The following is a 20,387-nucleotide window of genomic DNA, read 5'->3' as shown; positions in this document are numbered from 1 at the left end:
TGGCTTGGGTCATGTGGAAGTTGCCAAATATCACACAAGAGCCGCAGCAGTATCCAAAGTGGTTCAATTATGTATGAACTGAAGATGTTCTCGGCCGATCCCAAGAATCGGTGTCAAGTGCTGATCGGGGCATATTTTCATTGCTCTCCATGGCTTTGCTCCTGCTTATATATTAGACCTTTTACCACCTTATGAACCTCTGCGTTGTTTGAGGTCTTCCGGCAGGAGTCTTCTGTCTCTTCAATTCAGCTTTATCGGCAAGAATGTAAAACAACAATATTGACAAAGCTACAAATCTCTTCTTGTGTCTTGGCTTAGAACTTAAGGGGGCAGAGCTTTTGCTATCTGGGCCCCAGGGCTCTGGAACGACCGGCCGGAAGAAATAAGGCTCTCAGAGTCAGTGTCTTCTTTTAAATCTCACTTTTATCAGAAGCCATATCCTGGTTTCATCTGAGCTTCCATCTTAAGATTTTTCTTTAGTTATATAAAGTTGATATTTATTCTAGTCTTATTCTATTTATTTGTGATTTCCAATTTTATTTTGTCCTCCTGTATTTTATCTTTAATGGTGGTGTTTTGTCCTTTTTTGCCCTTTGTCTTTTGTGAAGCACTTTGTATGTTTGTTTGATGATTGCTATATAAATAACACTATTATTATTTTAATGTATTGTTTCTGCTAAAATAGTCCATCAAAATCCGATCTTTACTGTGTTGTGTGTGTCAGTTTAAGGCGCTACATTCTCCCAATTAATCTTTCCTTCATATCATATAAATAATTCAAGCAGTTTGAACAAAAATAATAAGTATTTAGACCAGATAACTTGTGAAAAATGATGTGTGTCCGATTAAATTAGATTACTACAAACTTCCTTTTCATTATACGACCTTATGTTGTATAATGACAAATAAACTACTAAGTAGGCTACAGCTGGTATTTCAATTTGTCAGATACATAGTGGTATTTAATCAACATTTAAATAAATATAAGTATCGGATTGCACTCGTTATTGGCAGATTCCCAATATTAAAGAACATGGAGCCAAAGAAAACCTTGACCAGGACATCCCTAATTTGAAAAGTCAACATAGAGCTTATGTGTGGATGCTAAAAATACATTATTTAAACACACAGAGGAGCGCAGCAGTTGTGACGTGTCTCTCTAGCCTCTAACGAGCTTCTTTTCTCTGCTCAACAGCAGTGCTAATATAACAGGTTTGTCGTACTAGTCATGACTCGCTTTCTTAATTGTGACCGATTTATTCATTAAGGAAGCATGGAGAAAATCTCACGCCTCAGTTCCTGTTCTGTGGAGTCCTTTGACATCCAGCCCTACAAAAGAGCCTTCATACTTCAGTAATTCACACAAATTTCATGGCTTCTTCTTTGTTTACCAATTGACCTTTTACTTGACTTATGATGTTGACCCTTAGGTTCTGTTTGAGCTGTAGAGTAATAAATTAAATTGACTTTACATCTACCTTCCAGTATTCCAGTAGTGTATCTAGTCTGTGTTGCAAACTACTGTTTCTTGTTCAGTGTTTCTAATGCAGCATCCCAGTATTTACAGTATTTCTGCTATCCTATCCTGTAGTTATGGACCGCTTGCTGTTGAGAACATAACAAGTTTTTTGGCTAACACACTTGGCCAAAACATGTGTCCAATTACAAACTAATTTGAATAATTTAATATTTATTAACATACTACTAATCACACAAACAAGGTAAAATGAAAACAAAAAGGAAAACAAATTTCACCCCCACTCATTTTTTATCTACTCCTCAGTTCCCCTCGAAAAAACATTTCTGATTCTTTTCTGATTGGTGAAATTGTCCATAGTTTTATGTGTCTTTTTCATCTGTGAATTAAAATAGCATGAAATGTTTTTAGACAGACTGGGGCTGACTGGGATATAAAGCAGTTAGGTTGTCTGTTCATATAATAGTGATGAGATTGAGGGTGATATTAGATTTAAGTTGTTGATAAACAGTATTTTGTGCATATATTTACCTACTTTTAACTCAGTATTTTGTATGTTACCATTGGCATAGCTGCTTTGCTGAAGTGTTTTTTTTTTTGATGGGCAATGAGAGTTCAGGGAACATTTCTATTAAGCCTGTTGGAGAAGGAAATCTGTCCTGACTGGCCCAAGATTCACACTGTGACAGATGTTTGCTCTGATTTAGTAAAAGTATTTTATCATCTGTCCAAAAGAAAGGAAAATCACCCTATCGCTGTGTAGGAGAACTGCAGAGCGGTTTTGACCTTGTAGAACTTCCCAGCAGGTGGTAAATGATTGGACAAAAGATATCATCACTTCTCCCTGACTGGATGAAAGCATTTGAAAGATTTTTTTCCCACACTTTACATACCAATATGTACGCTAAAAACTGTTAGTTTGCTGTAATTAAAACTCTATCATACTGTCCTTTAACAGATCCCTCCCTAACATGCTTTCAAAGTGAATTTTATCAGTGCTTAATATGAGGCTTGAGCAGTCTGAATTAATGAAATCAACTGGGTATCTAACAAAGTTGCAGTTTTTGTAGTACAGAACTCCCTCTTTGTGTTTCCCCAGCCAGTGTTGAGCTGTGGTGGAGCGATAGTAACACAAAGAGGGACTTTTGTACCAGGAAAAATGGTAACTTTGGAAGACGCTCACTCACTTGAGTTGTCTAACTCGGACTGCTGAAGCCTCATATTAACTGCAGATAAACTTTATATTTTTTTCACAGAACGAAGACTGTGGATTTTAGCCTCTGTCACTTACATCTCTCCTAAAGGCCCATATAAACAGGAGGAATGATTGCAGCAAGCAAAACTGTGATTGTGTTTATTGCACAAAAACATCAACACTGTTACCAATGTGATGCACATTTTAAATGAATTGGTTGCTTAATTGTTTGTCCATCTGTTTAATTTATAGCTTGCATTTTTTCAGTACTGTCCTTTTTTATATTTGGGCTACATGGTCTGATGCACAGATCTAGACAATGAAAGCAGAACAACAGCATTATTACAATTTATCCTGTAATAAAACATGAATATGTGTGCTGGTCCATACAATAATTACTAAAGTCAGTAGTCTTCAAAGGTCACAATTTCTTGGCAGTACATCCAAATCTATCCAAAAGTTGTTGAGAGATTTCAGTCTGAACCAAAGTGGTGGTAGACCGACATCCCTACAGCATGGCTGAAAGATCTACTGGCTAAACGGCTAAAGATACAACGTTTAACTCAGTTTCATTTTTAAATAATTTTCATGACTGTCATCAAACTGCCAGCATCAGCCTGTGAGTCTGTGAGTTTTAATCTGAGTGTAGGAAAATATGGATTAGGGGTAGGAAATGTAAAACGTTGGAGAAATAATCTCATGTCCTCTGAGGTGGATGTATTTTTAGTGCAACTGATTCTGATACTTGATAAATACAGGTCTGCATTTTATCTGTCATCTGACTACTACTATCTGTTTATGAACACATCTGTGTGTGTGTGTGTGTGTGTGTGCAACTTCCCACCAAACTAGTGTCATGTGTTGACCTGCTGACTGGTTAAGTAGTTATCGTGCCCGTTGCCTGCCAGCTGATGGTTTGCTCTGGTTTTGGATGCGGAGGGCAAATTAAAATCCAAACACAATTACATTTAGCTGACACTAATAAGGGAGGAGAGATGGAAAGAGAAAGGGAGGAGGAGGACAGAGAGGGATAAAGGGATGTAGTGTTTCCCTGAGAAATGTTCTGTCAGTGGGTGGAGGCGATGCAGGAATGTTGGTGGTGGTGAAAGTCAGTAAAAAGTGTAGATTGGTTTGAGAAGTCCATTTGTGTAATATTGTATGGATTGGAAGAATTTTCTCCCTATTCCAGAATTATTTTTTGAGCCTTTTTAATACAAGGAGCTAACACAATATACTTAATCCATGTCCAAATATTTTTGTTTTGTTTGTCTTGAGGGTGACGGCAAAAACTGCAGTCACTTCTTACAATCCTGAAATTAATAGAAACCAGCGATTGCCAGGACGGTAGGATTATTGTTACGTAATTGTTAATGGGGATGGAGATTAATCACTAATGACTGCGTAGTATAGAAACCGTGGGATAAATGGAGCGGCAGAAACACAGATGGGTGGGAGATAGAAGGAAAGCATAACAGATGGACAGAAGCGGACAAACGGATAGATCAGTAAATATGTGTAGAACTTCTTTAAGCGATGGATTAGTCAATTGGGGAAAAAAAAAATGAATGGCCAGCTACTTTGAAAATAATTTTTTTTATAAGTCATGCAAAACATTTGATGGTCCCAGCTTCTTAAAGGTGTGAATTTAAATTTGTGACTGACGTGAATATTTTATTGACCAAACGACTAATGAAAATGCGGTAGATTAATAGTCCCTGAAAGTAATTAGTTAAGCGTAATTTAAGCTACACGATTTTAAGATCAGTTTGCATGTTGCCCAGCTCGTCGACCGTCAGGCTGTGATCGGGGACAAATCGGCAATCGATCAGCGCTCGTCAGTCGCTATGTGTGAACTACTCAACGATGCATCCAAGATGTTCGCCGACCCCAGACAGATGCCTAGCATGCTAAATAGCTGGAGCTGATTCGACATCCGCATCCAGCCAGTGAGAGTAGGCAGCTGACAGAGCAGCAGCGTTGGGTGTAACGCGTTACACCCCTTAATAAGAGATCAGCTCCCCTAAAAGCATGATTTGTGATATTGTGGGTTGACAGCATGCTTTATTGACAATCTCTGTATTTCTCTATCATTATGGATCATGCGGAGCGTCAGACTTCATCCAGCCAGAGGGAACGATGACCGATCGCTCCTCGATCTTATGGCCCTGTATGCTCCACCGCCCCCTTTCCTTTGCCTCTCTGGTGTATCGCTAAGCGCTACGAACGATTTGTGATCGTTCTCTCTGGCTGGAAGAATATTACGCATAATCCATGCACTGCAGCTGGGGGCTCTCTGCAGCGCCACGCAACTTTCTAAATTCTTCCCTCTCACGGAGAAAAGAAAGGTCAGGTCGCAAACGCAGCCGTTGTATCAAGCGTAATTGTAGCAAATTGGCCACACATGATGATGATGATGATGATAATAGCCTAATTATTATTATTATAATAAGACATACATGCCTGATTCTTTCTCTGTCAGCCCCAGGCCTACGTGCTTGCAGCTATTAATGATTCAGCAGTAAGAATCAGTCTGTACTACTGTACTCCAGCCTTGTTCTTCTCTTGACAAATGTTGGTCTGATGTTCACAGCTCTGTTGTCACTTTGTAGTATTAAAGAGCATAAAAGAGAGACCCTGTGTATGTCCTCATTGTAATAAGGATTTGTGTTGATCTGAGCATATATGAGGTGTAACTATATATTGTTATTGTGCATCACAGGTGATATTAAGCATTAATCCAAAAGTAATGGAGCTAGTAGTGTAACTGGTTACTTTCAGCAGTGAGTAATTTAGTAAAGTAAGGCATTACTTTTTTTTTTTTATGTTTAATCCACCTTTTTTTTATTACGATGTTTAGTAGGTAAAAGGACTGAAAAAAGCTTTTACTAAATTTTACTCATGCCTATTGACAAAGATTTTATCATAATTGTTTTGAATGTTCTACCTTAGATTTGTAAAGTGATCTACTGTTTGGCATCAAGTGTTGAAAGAAGAGTTTAAACCACAATTAACCATGAGGTTTCTTCAACTTGCACTAAGGAACAAAAATCAGCCTTTAAACTCGAAAGAAATAACGATTTGATACTTATTGTGATAATTATTGATATCGAAAGATATGAAACCTTTTATCAGTCAAATAGTGTGAATACCACAACAACTTCAAGACAGCATGTCATGTAGTCTGAACAGCACAGTGATCTGCCGACATCATTTAGTTTGCACTAGGGTTTAGTTGCACTCTTAAAAACTTTATGTGATTTCATTTAAATTCTGAAATGATGCAGTGGAGTCTATGAAATGGGTATTTGCACGTCTACATGGTTCACAGTAACCAAAACATAATTTGGTGTAATCTGGTCAGGCAGGGTAAGGTCCCGTTGTATTGCCACACCTATTAAATCTTTGAGGCAGCAGTAATTCAGTCTGTGAAGACTTGGCTGGGAACCGGAAGGTCAGTGGTTCGAGTCTAGTTCAGACCACAGATATGGAGTGTGAGGAGAGGTGCCAGTTCACTTTCTGGGCACTGCTGAAGGTGGCCTGGAGCAAGCCCATGAGGGGCGCCGCACTTGCTCTGACATCTCTCTCATGTGCATATGTGTATTTCAGATCTGTGTGTGTGTATAATAAACTTTAAACATTAACAACAGAGTGAAAAAACACTGAATTTCCCCTTGGGGGATGAATAAAGTGTGTCTTCTTCCTCTTCTTCTTATGTATCAAACATACCTTCACAGATCCAAGCAGACGCTTCATCAGCTCTGATCATGTCGTGCACCGTCATCAACACTGGAGAAACTTGTGATTTTTTTTTTTTTTAGGTGAAAAAGTGCAGTTTTCCATCGTGGCTGCTCGTTAAGTGGTTGGAGCATCACGTTGCTGCAAGTGTTGTTGTTCTTCCTATTTCAGGTCAAATACATTTTGGATAAGGTCCACTCATCCTTGAGTCTGACTGTTCTTTGGTCCCTTTTGGATTAGGTCTTTCTTTATAAGAATGAATGTACTCAAGTCTGATTTGGGTTGGTTTTAGGTTAAAAGTCTCTCTACCTCTGTAGGGACACCTTAACTGTCTGACACACTGGTATAAACCCATTTTAAAGAGTAAATTTAGTTTATTATATTAATAACTTGGTCTATGATTTGAATGAATTACATCATTATACTTAACCAAATTAGGTTTGCAGATCGCAGATACTAACATTACAAAACGTCAAACATGAGTCAGATGATTGGACAGGTTGTAAACAAACTTCCAGGTTAGACAAATCATCCAATCATCCATCATAGTTTACAACCCCACTTCCCGCTTCAGCTTTGACTTAACGTACTTACTGTAGCTGTGTACACACAGGGTTGCTTTGCCAATGATGGAGAAAAATACCAAAAGAAGACTGAAGTTGTAATAAACCAGAATGTAGAGAGCTTTAAAGAAAAAGGAAGCAACAGAGACAGTATCCAGCTTGGTATGTGGCAGTTGAGTTTACCAGCTGACTGAACAGGGAAGGAATTTTTTCCCTCTGTCACACAAACACGCACACAGCTGAGGAAATCTCAGCTTATATCCATGGTTAGTGTGTCAGTAAGTCAATCAGTGAAATTCTCTGTGATCTGCTTTTGTTTTCTTCGTTTCAGAAGGAAAGATCAGATAAACAGTCAGACCATCACAATGAAACTCAACGAGCATTTTGTCAGCTAGTGTGAACTCAGTTATTCAAGTCACTCAAACACCTGTTACAACTAATAAATCTGTCATCCTTTCTTTTAAGTTAGCAGTCAACCAGTTATCAGTCATTATGTGTTTTTTCATCAGAACATTTTGAAGTTCTGAACCGCTGGTGGACTGCCAGTGTGACTGGTGCTTCATAGTTAGTCAGCTGGGATTAGTGCAGAGTGAGAAAATGACTGTCTTCTGATGGACGATGTCACATCAAAGTTCATTTGAGCCAGACCTCCTAACTCTGACAAATAAGGAAATGAAGCAACTGTGATTCAGCATAAAGCCGCAGTTCATTTGTGGAAATGAAAAGCACTTCTTTTTATTAGTTTGGGAGATCAAACCGACAACCTGTAACCAAAAGAGAGATACTGGGAACTCCTCTGAAGGCCTAGTTTACCTTTCGACTGAATTTAACTTTGGGAAATAAAGAGATGGGCGGGTAGTTTGTGTAGCATGTGAAAAAGTTGAGTTCTCACAGTTCTGCTGATCAGCAGCTTACTAAATGTTGACCACAGGTCTTATCAGACAGTCAGACAGTACATTTCACAATTTACCATCTACCAGTTACTGTCACTGTTTGAAAGGACTGTGCTTGTTTTACTTAAATTTATTTTACATTTGCGCTATCCTTCACATATAAATGCACTTGTTTGAATGGCCTTATACAGTACCTTCTAAGGCAGCACCTAACTATTATTTTCATTGTTGATTAATCTGACGATTATTTTTATTATTATATTTATTTTTAGTTGTTTGCTCTATAATCCACTGAAACGGACCAGTGCGAGCTGACAGGAAGGTTGGCGACTTTATCCTGTCATTTTCTCTCTTTACAAAGAGTGTTGCAGTATGAGAGTCCTACCTGAAGAGAGGCTATGAAGTCTTCATGTTACACGATACGAGAACCACATACAGCATTTATCATATTGGGTCGGATTTGATGAATTTAGCGTGATACCATAGATTGTATGGAGGATACACAGTTTTAAAAGTAAATGGACCCAAGTAATTTACTTCACCGGACCCTCTTGGGTCTCAAACCCACCCACTATAGTCTCTCCAAATCACAAACATTATGACTGTTAAATTTATGCAATGGTAAAATAAATGGGAAAAAATGTGACTTTTTCAGTATTCAGTTATTAGGACAATTTTTGGCTTCTGTCAAGAATTTTCATATTGCTGCATTCCTACATTTTATTTCTGTCATCACTTGATTATTACTTTTTGGCTGTGTGACGTGTTGCTCATAATGCTGTGAAAAAGCAAATGTCAACATATCTTGCCACTGTGTGTGCTGCAGCTTAGTGTGTTTCTCCACCAGCGAGCATTATGCCGCGTTTTACATAGTGACACAGATAGTTTACAGAAGTAAAGGCTGGCTTTTTTCAGGCAGTTCAGGAGCAGTGTTTCTGTGGCTTTTTCACTTCGCAAACCTTTTACATGCACAAAAAAGATATATAACACAATAAAGGAAAGGGAAAAAGTCAAAAGCATAATATAACCTCTCGAATAAACCAGCGATCTGCTGCTCGCAGGTTGATGACATCATGTTTTGTGTATATGTGTGAGAAAGACATAGTATGTGCTGGGGTGTGTGTGTGTGTGTGTGTGTGTGAGAGAGCCATATGTGAGGTATGTGACGCATAGTGTGAGTGTGTGTGTGTGTGTTGTTGCTGGGTGAAAAGCTCTATAGTTAGGTCCCTCCCTCCCTGTCTTCAGGTTACCATGGGGACAGGAGGTAACTGTGTGTGTGTGTGTGTGTGTGTAGCTATTATGATCTGTGAATTGGTAGCACACTGCAGTTGGATAAACAGCGAAATCCACCAGTCCGTCTCGGCATCCTCTCTCTTGTTGCTTTTTCTTCCTTCAGTCCCTTCTCTCTCTGTCTCTCTCTCTGTCTGTCTGTCTCTCTCTCTCTCATAGATCGACAGTGGTTTTCAGTCATTACGGAGAGCTGATGAATGAAACTCCAGGAACGACAGGCAGGCTGGCCTCAGGCATCCAGAGCAGATCGCTAACTTTGTGTGTGTGTCTCTGTGTAGTGTGATTTTAAACCTTACTGTGTGTCTTCTTGCCTCAGGTTTACATTTGTATGTTAGGTTTATGTTTGAATGTACATGTGCAGTTTGTTTGCCTGTGTGTTCAGTTTCATATGTGTGAGTGTGTTTACACTTCATGAATATGTCAACATATGTGTGTTTTCTGAATGATATGTGAAATAGAGTTGCTGCTGTTTGTTTGTTTACTGTCATGACTGTTGTCCTTGTGAATTTGGGCTGTTTAAGAGTGTCTTGGTGCTTGTATATGATGTGAAAGGTTGCTGTAATGTCCGTATCATTGTATATTAACAGTAGAGCCTCTGGATTAAATTATGAACGACTAGTTTTACGTGGCTGACGGACAGGAGGAGAGTAGTGATGAATTCATTGTGAATGGAGGAATGAATAGATTAAATCATCTGAACCAAGAAATTACCGCTTTGTCTATTGTGCATCCATGGATATATGTATTAATGGAGCTGGATAGTAAGTCAGCATTACTGTCAGTTTGTCCTGGTGGCAAAGTGTAGAACTTCAGACTGCAATTATTAAAGATGTTTTGACAGGATGACTGTTGACAATACTTGACAGACACGGTCTATTATAACTCCCTTTTTAGACCGTTAACATTTTATATTTCATAAACTTCTGCAGAGCTTAGACAAACAGAATTTTTTAACAGAATGTCATCTCTTTTGAACAAGTCCAGGGGTCGGGGATAGACGCACTGATGTACATGTTTTGCGTTTGGCACAATAAGGAGGAATTACCCTTGGCGTCTTTTTAGTTACGACCGTGCCGGAACTCTTATGATTGCAATGTCTGTCTCGCACCATTATCCTGTCAAAATTTACATTAGTTTATACTTTGGTTTATGATCAACTACAAAACTTTTTACATTCCCACCAGCCTCAGCTGTAGTTTGTGTGCATTGCTAATCTGCTTATTTTAGCTCGCTTACACGCTAAAGTAAAATGGTATTCATGGTAAACGTTCTACCTGCTAAACATCAGCATGTTCATCTTGCAGATGTAGGCATTTAGCTCAAATACAGCCTTACAGAGCTGCTAGCATGGCTATAGATAGTACAGTCTTGTTAATCTTTGAACCATTTTTTTCTTATACAACAAAACAGAGTACAGGAAAAGGCTTACACTGTCTGTGTTCACCTTGGGGGGTTCAGATTCTTCCAAACTTTAACAAGTGACTCTAGCTAACCACTTCACCTGCATAAAACCCTTAAAGGTTAAATGTAGGACTGCAGCTAACAATGATTTTAGTATTCAAAGCTTCTATAGATTATTTCAATGATTCACTGATGTGTCGTTTAAGAAGTACTTTAGCTTGGCGGAGACAGGGGGTCGCACACTATAGGAGCTGACAGCGGCAATGGCACCCGACACTGGTTTCCAAACCACATTTTATCAAGAAAATACACGGGAAATCAGCGATCATGAAACAGCTGTTTATTATTATAAAGATGGCAATTATAAGCTACAGAGAGAGCTGGAAGTGAGTTAAAAGGTGCAGCTTCCCGACACCCAGTTAACTCATGACTGTGGGGTTACAACTCACAGCCCAAAAGGAGAAAAACAAACACTTGTGTGCACATTTTCAGCTGAGGTCTGCGGCTTACTTTGGCTAGCCTTCAGCTCGACAATCAATCATGATTTCAGTTAAATGCTAAAGTTGCTGTTACTGTTACCTTGTCTGTGGTCCGCTGGCAGAACACCGGGTGCGTTCTGGTCAGGTGCCGTCGTGCTGTTGCCAAGGCGACGAAAGTTTCGTTTTAGGGTGGACAGACGGTAACATTACAGAGCTGTTTTCTTTAACTTGAAATGAACCCATACTTTGGACACTTTCTTCTTTGTCCCTGCTATTTTCTCTCTCTTCCTCAACTTTGCAAACAGCGCCGTCATATCACGTATAGTTCACAGCTTAAGCGCGATGTGTGACAGTAAAATGTCCGTGCGAAACACTGTGCTGTATAGTTATATGGATTAAACGAAGCATTGATGCAAAGAATTTGCGTCAATGAATTTTATTAATCGATTTAATCGATCTTATCGATTTTAATCTATTCAGCCCTAGTTAAGTGTGTAAGTTTAAGTGTCATCTAGTGGTGAGTGTTGCGAATTACAACCAGCGGTCCACGATGCATTCACATGCTCCTCGGGGGGTCCCATTTCCAGAGTAGTGAAGTTGTTCTTCTGACTTCAGTGTGTGCTCTTAAGTGGGAATGTGTGTAATATGTAAATGCATTACGTTAATTTGCACAAATCAACTTTCTGTATAGTTATTTACATCCCATGTACTAGGGTTGGGCGATGTCTTCGAAATTTCCATCGGACAATGTCTGAAATGAAACATCGGGATGGACGATGTCATCGAGTGGTCGCATGCGCGCGGGGGTCTTATGTGCAGTCGTCTTATATGCATGTGTTCTCGCACAGACTTCACTCTGTAAAAAAAAAAGCGTGTGTGAGTGTGTCAGAGTGTGGGGGGAACAGAATTCCAAGGCAGGTGCAAAGCACACTTGAAAACAATAATAAGAAGGTTCATGGTCATTAAAACCTGCTTTCACAGGGTGGTTTACAATCACGATGCTGGCTCAACGTTGTGATGTCTTTCAGCCATTGCCGGCCCAACCCTACCATGTACACTTTATTTCTCTTTTTGCAAAAAAAGGTTTAAGGAGGAAAAAAGATTCTGATTATTCCGTCACCACATGAATGCACCATCAGTCATCGTTCACCCCTCTTGATCTAAGCCAGCAGGAGAAGCTACGGTCAGCTCTTGTGCTAAATAATGTGTGTGGGCCTCCTTTTCTTACTTCTAATAAACCAGTCGACTACTCTTACTACTACTACTACTACTAACGTTACTTGTTTTCTTCTTCTTCTTCATCTTCATCTACCTCCTCCTCTTCCTCCTCAGTATTCAACATTGTGATGATACGCGCTCTGTAGCCATTTGTCAATTTGGGCTACTATAGAAACATGGCAGTGCAACATTGTGATTCCCATGTAAAAGGGCTCGCGGTTCATTATGTAAGGTCTTTGTGCAGCACTGAAAACATACTTAAGTAGATTGTAGTGCATTTCTGTCAATAGATCCACCTAAATATCACACACTTAAAAACTGACTAGTAGTTGCTATATTATATGAAAAGTCGGCATTGTTATTGTCTTATTGAGTGTGTCATCTCAATCCCAATCAATTGTGGAATTTCATTATGTCCCGCAGCTGAATGTTTACTGTCATCCTGTATCATAGTCTACTTCATTTCAACCAATATAATAGTCTGTTAATTTCTGTTGCTTTTGTGACGTTGTTTTATTGATTTCTTCACATGGTTCTCACCCGCTGTGTTTGTGTGTGTCAGTTCTACCTGCAGGACACTAAAAGCAGCAACGGGACGTTCATCAACAGCCAGAGGTTGAGTCGCGGCTCGGAGGAGAGTCCGCCCTGCGAGGTTCTCTCCGGCGACATTATTCAGTTTGGCGTTGACGTCACTGAGAACACACGCAAAGGTACATGGTACATACATACTTACAGAATATATTAAGCCTTAACATTGTTGTAGTGGACAAATGTAGTGGTATGCTGAGAGAGATGCGGAATGGAGAGAAAGAAAGATGGTTATTGGGAGTGAAGGGAAGAACAGAGAGAGGTTTTTCCTTCCTCGAGCAGCCTTGTAGTTGATAATGTATGCATACAACCCTGAAATAATTACACTCTACAAACCCTCAAAGGGTACCTTAGGGCTCGTTTTGCTTAGGTCATGGACTACATACTGTTCATGAACACAGTGCAGAGCAGATATTAAGGTCAAATTTTCAGCTCCACTAATAGCCCTTTTATTATGTAGACCCAAAGTGCATCCGACCTGCATTGGAGAGAATTACAAAGAATCACATTAGATAAATAAATCTTTTTCTGGAAGAGCACAATAAAGCCTTGTGTGATGGCAGGTTTTAGCTCTTCAACTACAAATAATGTGTAATTTACTTTTTTGCTGATTATCTATCAATGCAAGTTTCACACTTTTAGATGTAGATCTTTTCCTATCGTTTTGGGCAGCCATTAGTTTCCATTCTTTAACAGTATAAAAATCAATTGGCAGACTTGAAACGTGTAGAGTGATGTTATCATTACAATGAATATCAGGTCCGCTTTCGTTTTTTGTTACCATATTGTTGCAGCAAACCTGCACCTAAATTGCCTTACTACAAAACGATAAAGTGACATAACATTAATGGCAATAGACTGCACAATTCAAGCAAGTTTTTAGATGACGAATAGATTTTCATACTGTATGGAAATAAATTAAGTCCACATGGAGATTTTGCTTGCTAGTTCAGATGTTTTTATACACGTCTTGATAATTTTTTTGTGGGCTGTCCCAGACACTATGACGACTTTATAATAGGCAAATGTAGTTCACGTGTAAGAGCGGGTCGAGACTCTGAACCAGGAACCGTGTGTTTATATGCAGGTGAAAATATAAATCTATTTATAGAAAAGCACAAAATAAACACAACTTGAACAGGAAACATTGGCCGGGGGACAGCAGAAGCATTTCCTCCTTGTGTGTTTCTGTTGAGTATTGTAATCATTGCAATAATCTTGAAACTAGTGCACCAGGTGTTTAGGTTTTGCACCCTTACCTTAATATAATAACAGTCTGGGACAAATGTCGTATAATGTGTGTCAGTCTGAACGGTGTAATGGAATCTGCAGTTAACAAACCTTTTCCATAGATGGTGAGTAATAGTGTTGTTCAGGACTTCTCTCCACACACTCTATGTTCACTTTAGAGAACTTTATTGCAGATCTCAAAATTCCTCCTGACGTGTTCACTCAGAACTGGTAACGAGTACTAAGGTTTTTTACACTAACACGGTGGTCTGTCTGTCTGTTTTTCCAGTCACCCATGGCTGCATCGTGTCAACAATCAAACTCTTCCTACCTGATGGGATGGAGGCACGCAGGCGAAGCGAGTAAGCATTCTCACTGTTTAATACATGAATTTATCGTATTGATCACTTACAGATTGTGTGGTGAACTTTCTCCATGGTTCGACCTCTTTAATTAAAGATTGTGGTTTGTTGATGCAACATTATAATCAGGCAGAATTAACCAGTTAGTGGTGTTATTTATTGTTCTCTGGCAATTAAAAATAATGCTGTTACTGTCTGTCTGGCTGCTTTCAGACACACGCGCACACACACACCAAATTTATGCTTGCATAGTGATTTGATTAGTGTCAGTCTAGTTGTTGATGAGGACAGCCATGTTGATGACAAGCTGCCAAGGAAATGGTGTGTGTGTGTGTGTGTGTGTGTGTGTTCATGTTTTTGAACTTTGTGATCCACCATTTGAAAACTATTGTTTATGTTGGTCAAGTGGTCATTTGTTGTTTACATTCTTTCATACTGGGGATTGGAGAATGCCGGATATTCACAAATTATAGTACCACAAGTAAGTGTTTGTTTGTGTGTGTGTGTGTGTGTGTGTGTGTTTAGTTAAATGGGCCATAGCAGACCAGCAGCTGACCCAGCATGGAACTTCCTACTGTACTGGGAGTCCCACCTGTGCGTGTGTGTCTGTGAGTTTGTAATTGGCTACTGTAGGTATCATGTTGAATCTGTGTGTGTGATCCCCGGGCACATTGCCATGGTGGGCAGTGCCATCTGCTGCCCCGCTGTCCTGCTTTCAGTCTGGAAAACACAGACGAGCATCCTGACCTGCATGAAAAGTAAAGAATTCTGGGTCTGTTCTGCTCCTGCTGTCTATGTTGGCAAACGAAGAGTTGATTTTCAAAACGTTGACCATTTTACATATTTCAGAAACCAGCTTAGCTCTATTGTTTGAAGGGAAATTATCTGGCTCTTAAGCTGCTTATTGACTCTTGTTCAGTCGTTAAATGTGTCTGTTTGGTTTTGAACAGGTAGTGTGCAGGCCGGACAGGTATAGTTGCACCTGCCAAAGTAAAGTATTTGGAGAGCGAGATGTTTCTAGTATTACGTCAACGGACACGCAGGAAATTTTACATTACGGAACGACAGTGAACACACCACTGCAGATGTCACTCGCCGCCGGCACAGTTGCACTTTAATGAGAGCTCAACAGTCCGCGGAGCGAGTGTGTCGCGGTTCTATCTCTGGGATCTGCGACAAGAGACAGTGGACTTCTGTGTCGCGATTTTGGTCTTGGTTTCAAAACCGTTACAGCCCTAGTGTACAGTGGGTTTTTAGTGTTTCTTCTTTGAAAACGACGCTGTGAGAATGAACCCAAACAGTAAAGTAAAGTGAAACTATAAAGCGACGTGAAACTGAGGGGATTCGGGTAGCAATTCTCAGTAGGTTCATTACTGCGACTTCTTTCACATTGTCAAAATATGTTCACATTGTCATTTGATACACTGTTATAAAACTATATGTTATAGCTGCTTTAAGAACTAAGCATATCTACATGGTCAGGGCAGAGTTGTATTCAACAAGAAAAATTAGGCCGATCAGATATGCAAACGTTTCACACATGCAGTGAAGTGGTTCGATGAAGACTGGTGGCCGCTTACTTCAGCTTAGACTAACAGTCAATACCTTAGGTAAACAAATGAAAACCATATCAATTGTGTATTAACATTAAAGTTGTTAAATAATAGTTATAAAAAAAAATAAAGTTATACATCGTGTGTGTAACTTACCCTGCATTTGTTATAAACAAACCCAAGTTGCATGCTGTGCATGTGTCTGGGAGACTATTGCTGTCTTGAAGCTGGGCAGTATTTACCTTGAATATTTGAAAGTGGCGTAATCGAACATGGTAATTAATGATAATTAAACTTAAAACAATAATAGTTACCATCTGGTATATTAACCGTCTTTACTGTTTATCCTTAAACTGTAACCGCTTCATCGCTACACTGGAGACACACATTGTACCAGGTATAAATTAATGTATCTAGATACAATCTGGATACGAAATGCATTTTAATGCAAGGTATATAGGGCATCATAGGCTTGCATATCAGTGGGGCCATGCACAATCACCAATCCACATACAACCTTTTCCAGCATAAATGGACATTTTCTTAAATCGAGGACAGCCTAACTTATTCTATTTGAGTCCAGGCTGCTCTGTCTCTATAACATGCAGCTGGAGAGTGAGTGATGTGAAGCTAAATCCTAAATCAGACAGATTTATTAATGGCTGAAGAATGTTTCTGTTGCTCTTCTGAAGCGTTAGCCATCTGGAAGTCTTCCAGATGCAGCTTTATACTGTTGCCCTTTGTGAGTGAGCTAAGCACCTGTATTTATACATTTAAGAAAATCTGTGTCCTTTTTTCAGTGTTATATTTCATTACAACTGTAGGTGTGAGCCTGAAAACTCAAAAGAAAATCTTTTCTGAAATGTTTAAACTTTAGAGTGATCTGCCCATAAAAAAGAAAACATGTGGATGCAGTGTCTTTTTAAAGAGCTGCAGTCTGAGCTCCCTGCAGCCACTTCCATTAGATTTTATGTCAAATATACGGTGATGGATGGAAAAAAATAATAGTGTGTGAACCCATGTTATTGTGTTTTCCATTTAATGCAAAACACCTGCTTTGACATCACTGGTTAGGGTGTGGCCAGAAACGTGCAGCAGCAGCTTTCTGCCTCTGTGTGATTCAGTGTGCAGTCATTCCTTCACGTTGTTATTCACTTGGTGACACACCGAGAGGAGAAAACACACACCCAATTCAGAAGTTGGAGCAATGTTTTAAATTAAAGCTCTAAATTCAGTAAATAAAGCTTTATTTAATATGTCTCTCACTTCATTTCTGTAGAGAGCATGTGACTTTACCTTAAAAAAAAAGGTGAAAAAGACTTTTCAGTTAGACCTGTAGATGTAACATCTCCAGAATGTTTCAGGTTTAACCACCAGTTTCTATCTCCAGATGTTGTTTTGTTCATGACTACATAGCTCCTCCATTGTTTCCCTTATCAGTCTATCACCTGCCATATTTCCCTAAAACAGCCACGCTCTCATACATACTCATGGGAAAGTGGTTAGGGAGGACGTTTTATTTTCAGAATCATTGCTCCTTCCCAGGTGAGTGGAGTATTTAAATGTCAGCTTGTGAATTGATAGACTTAGAAAAACGATGACTCAACCCCCTCATGCAATGGCAGGTTAGTTATCCAGCACACCTTGAGCCTCGCACAGACCATAAAGGCAGTGAAGGGGGATAGCTGCAGCAGGGAAGAGAGTTTGTTTCCTCACAGTGAGTGCCAGGAGGGGTGGAGCTTCAGTAACTCGCACAAGTTAAAGGAAGAAAATCTTGCTCAGAGGAGGGGAGGAGCAAAGAGTAGAAAGAAAGAAAGTTTGTGTTATGGGATGACTTCACTCACGCTGTGGAAAAGTAGCGAGGAATCAGCTGCTTGGCCTGAAACTAGAAGAGAAAATTAAGTATGGAAAGGCAGGATCCATTTTCTCACAGGAGTAGCTGAGTCAGGCTGAGATAGAGGCTGAACATTGAACTTTGTCCTGTGACAAATCACCAGCTGACACACAGGAAGAAGACCTGACAGGTAACGTTTCTGCTGTCCAAAATTTGAGCCAGGATATTTGGGCTCAGATGGTCCTGGTCAGGCTATTTAATGTATCTGTTAAATGGGTCTTAAGTGGTTGACAGTTGCTGCAGGACCTTGTGCTCTTTTGTTGTGTCTTTGATACAGTTGTTGCTTCTAAAACTTTTTGTACAAATCTGTGGCAAGGAGGTCCTTCTGGATTGGTCCATGTGTCCCCCAGGACTAGGCCTAGGCATCGTTTGAATTGATACTAGTGTCCATATGTGACATTATCTGCCACTTGTTTTTATGAAGGATCTCTTATTAAGTCTAAACTAAAAGAAAAGTGCCTGTCACAATTTCTGAAAACGTGACGTTTTGAATAGTCCCCCCCCCCCCACTCCTCCCAAACAACATCTTTATTAATATTTTCAAATAACTTGCAAATGTTTTCACATCCACTGTGAGGGATAGGCCAACATTAAAATTGGGTCTCCCTTATTTGACATTTGAAAATAATAACAAAACAGACATGTTCACAAAATTTTTTTATTATTTGTATATCAATGTCAAATTCAGGGATAATTAGTTAAACATAACAATCACATAGTAAAAGTAGTTCACATAGTTCAGACAACTGCAGAGAACCACTTATTGTTTCCAAAAAGCGAAGTGTGCCTTTTTAAAAAAAGTAATCCGGTATGGACAGTTCTTTCATCCAATTAATGAACTTTGGTCTTCCTCCAAGAGAGTGAGTGAGCTTTTTTTGCAAGCAATAAACAAAGATTTACAATGATGTAAAGCAAAGGAAATCAGTGTCATCACATTTCGAGAAGCTGAAGATAACTTGAGGAAATAAGCAAATGCTATCAGTTTTAGTAGTTATTAATAAATTATCAAAATTGTTGTTGCTTTTTTCTACCGATTTGACTAATCGATTGAAGGTTTCAGCACTAGTATGGATGCCAAAATGGCCTAAACACAAGAAGCAATACAAGAATCTGATGAGGCATTTGATGCCAGCTTTTTAGTACTTGACAGGTTTTTGTCTTTCAGTCAGTGCCAAATAAGCATTGCTGAGCCATATGCAGGACAGCTTCATGCCTCCTCCACGACAGGTCTGAGTTGCCGTGATAGAAATATGTGAGCAGGGCACAGATGGAAACTTCTGCCAGTGTTTTCCATCATCAATCCCTGCTGGACCGCTTGCAAAACACACTCAGCGAGATCAGATGTGGCTGACTGATTCCTGTGGACCGGCTGCACTTTGTGAGTGTGTGTGTAGGCAGAGTTGGTGTTCTTGTGAGCAGTTGAAGAGCTGTGAATTTAGGTCATGTTATGCTGTGGATTTTTATTTTAAAATGTGTTTTTTTGGAGTAGTACTGCTTTTGGCCTTGCAGCCAGTGTTTGATGATGATGATGATGATGGTGGTGGTGAGTGATTTGCTTGAGGTAGACAGAACCTGCTGTGGAGCTGTTACTGGGTGTCATGAAAACTGAACTTAAGTTTGAGCGCAAAGGTCTGCGGTCAGACTACAACATGGAGTGTAGAACACTAGGAAGTCCTAGCTGTTTGTTGCTTTTGATAAGGAAAAGGGACTGAAAAAAGATTTAACTTAATTGTAATCATGCATAGAAGAAAGATTTTTTCATAATTGTATTTGAATGTTCTACCTCAGATTCATTTAGTGATCTACTGTTTGGCAGGTACTTGTCATGTTCTGACCATAAAGAATAGTTTAAAACCACAATTAAACATCTGGGTTCCTTCAAGGCAAAAATCAGCCTTTAAAGGAATAATGATTTGATCTGATTTATCGTGATAATTATCAATAATGACACTTAACATTTTTATTTATTCTTTATTTAAAGACATATGTGATCATACATATGACAGTGTATATCTGAAACGTCACTGTGGTAAACTACAGTGGAAACCCAGTTAAAAAACGAGCAATAATTTAAAATTATGTGAAGCTCCAGGTTAGAGTTAGTGGAAATGTGCTATTTGATTCACATTCATGAACTGGCGAAACAAATCTAATTACGAACAGGAAGCCTCCTGCTGTCATGATGCTGTTTGAGTGACAGAACTGCTGCTGGCAATGGCAATAAATAAGACAACATTATGCACACTGATTGCCACGGTGCTGAAAATGAAAGCGTGACAGACCGCTGTGCCTGAATGAATTTAGCAGAAATAAATTGTTGAAACCACACAGTAAGATGTTGTCATTAGGGGCAACAGCCATCTGCAGCAAGTCAAAACACCAGTGTCTAGCAATCATTAAGAACTGCTTAAGTGCACTGCATGAACATGCAGCATGAAAGTGCTTAATTGCTGGTATAAAGCATAAATGTGTTATTTTGAATTGGCCCTAGGAAAAAAAATACCACAAT

At 39.4% G+C, this 20,387-nt stretch overlaps 1 protein-coding gene across 11 annotated transcripts in view; it reads left to right on the top strand.

The window, feature by feature from the left end:
• slmapa (sarcolemma associated protein a) overlaps positions 1-20,387 on the top strand; it is a 71,464-nt gene that overhangs the window by 11,929 nt on the left and 39,148 nt on the right. For 10 of the 11 annotated variants that reach the window (XM_038695450.1, XM_038695449.1, XM_038695458.1 and 7 more), the window contains 2 exons: positions 12,814-12,961; positions 14,359-14,431. In XM_038695450.1, the coding sequence (XP_038551378.1) occupies positions 12,814-12,961; positions 14,359-14,431 (221 nt within the window). Of the gene's footprint in view, positions 1-12,813; positions 12,962-14,358; positions 14,432-17,774; positions 18,009-20,387 lie in introns of those variants that run through there. The other variant, XM_038695459.1, reaches the window with a different exon arrangement.

The sequence above is a fragment of the Micropterus salmoides genome, unplaced genomic scaffold, assembly GCF_014851395.1.
Source record: "Micropterus salmoides isolate LMB-PRFRI ecotype aquatic unplaced genomic scaffold, ASM1485139v1 Ms_hic_scaffold_4, whole genome shotgun sequence".
NCBI lineage: Eukaryota > Metazoa > Chordata > Actinopteri > Centrarchiformes > Centrarchidae > Micropterus > Micropterus salmoides.
The sequence above is the reverse complement of the archived record's forward strand: the minus strand, read 5'-3'. Positions and strand labels throughout refer to the sequence as shown.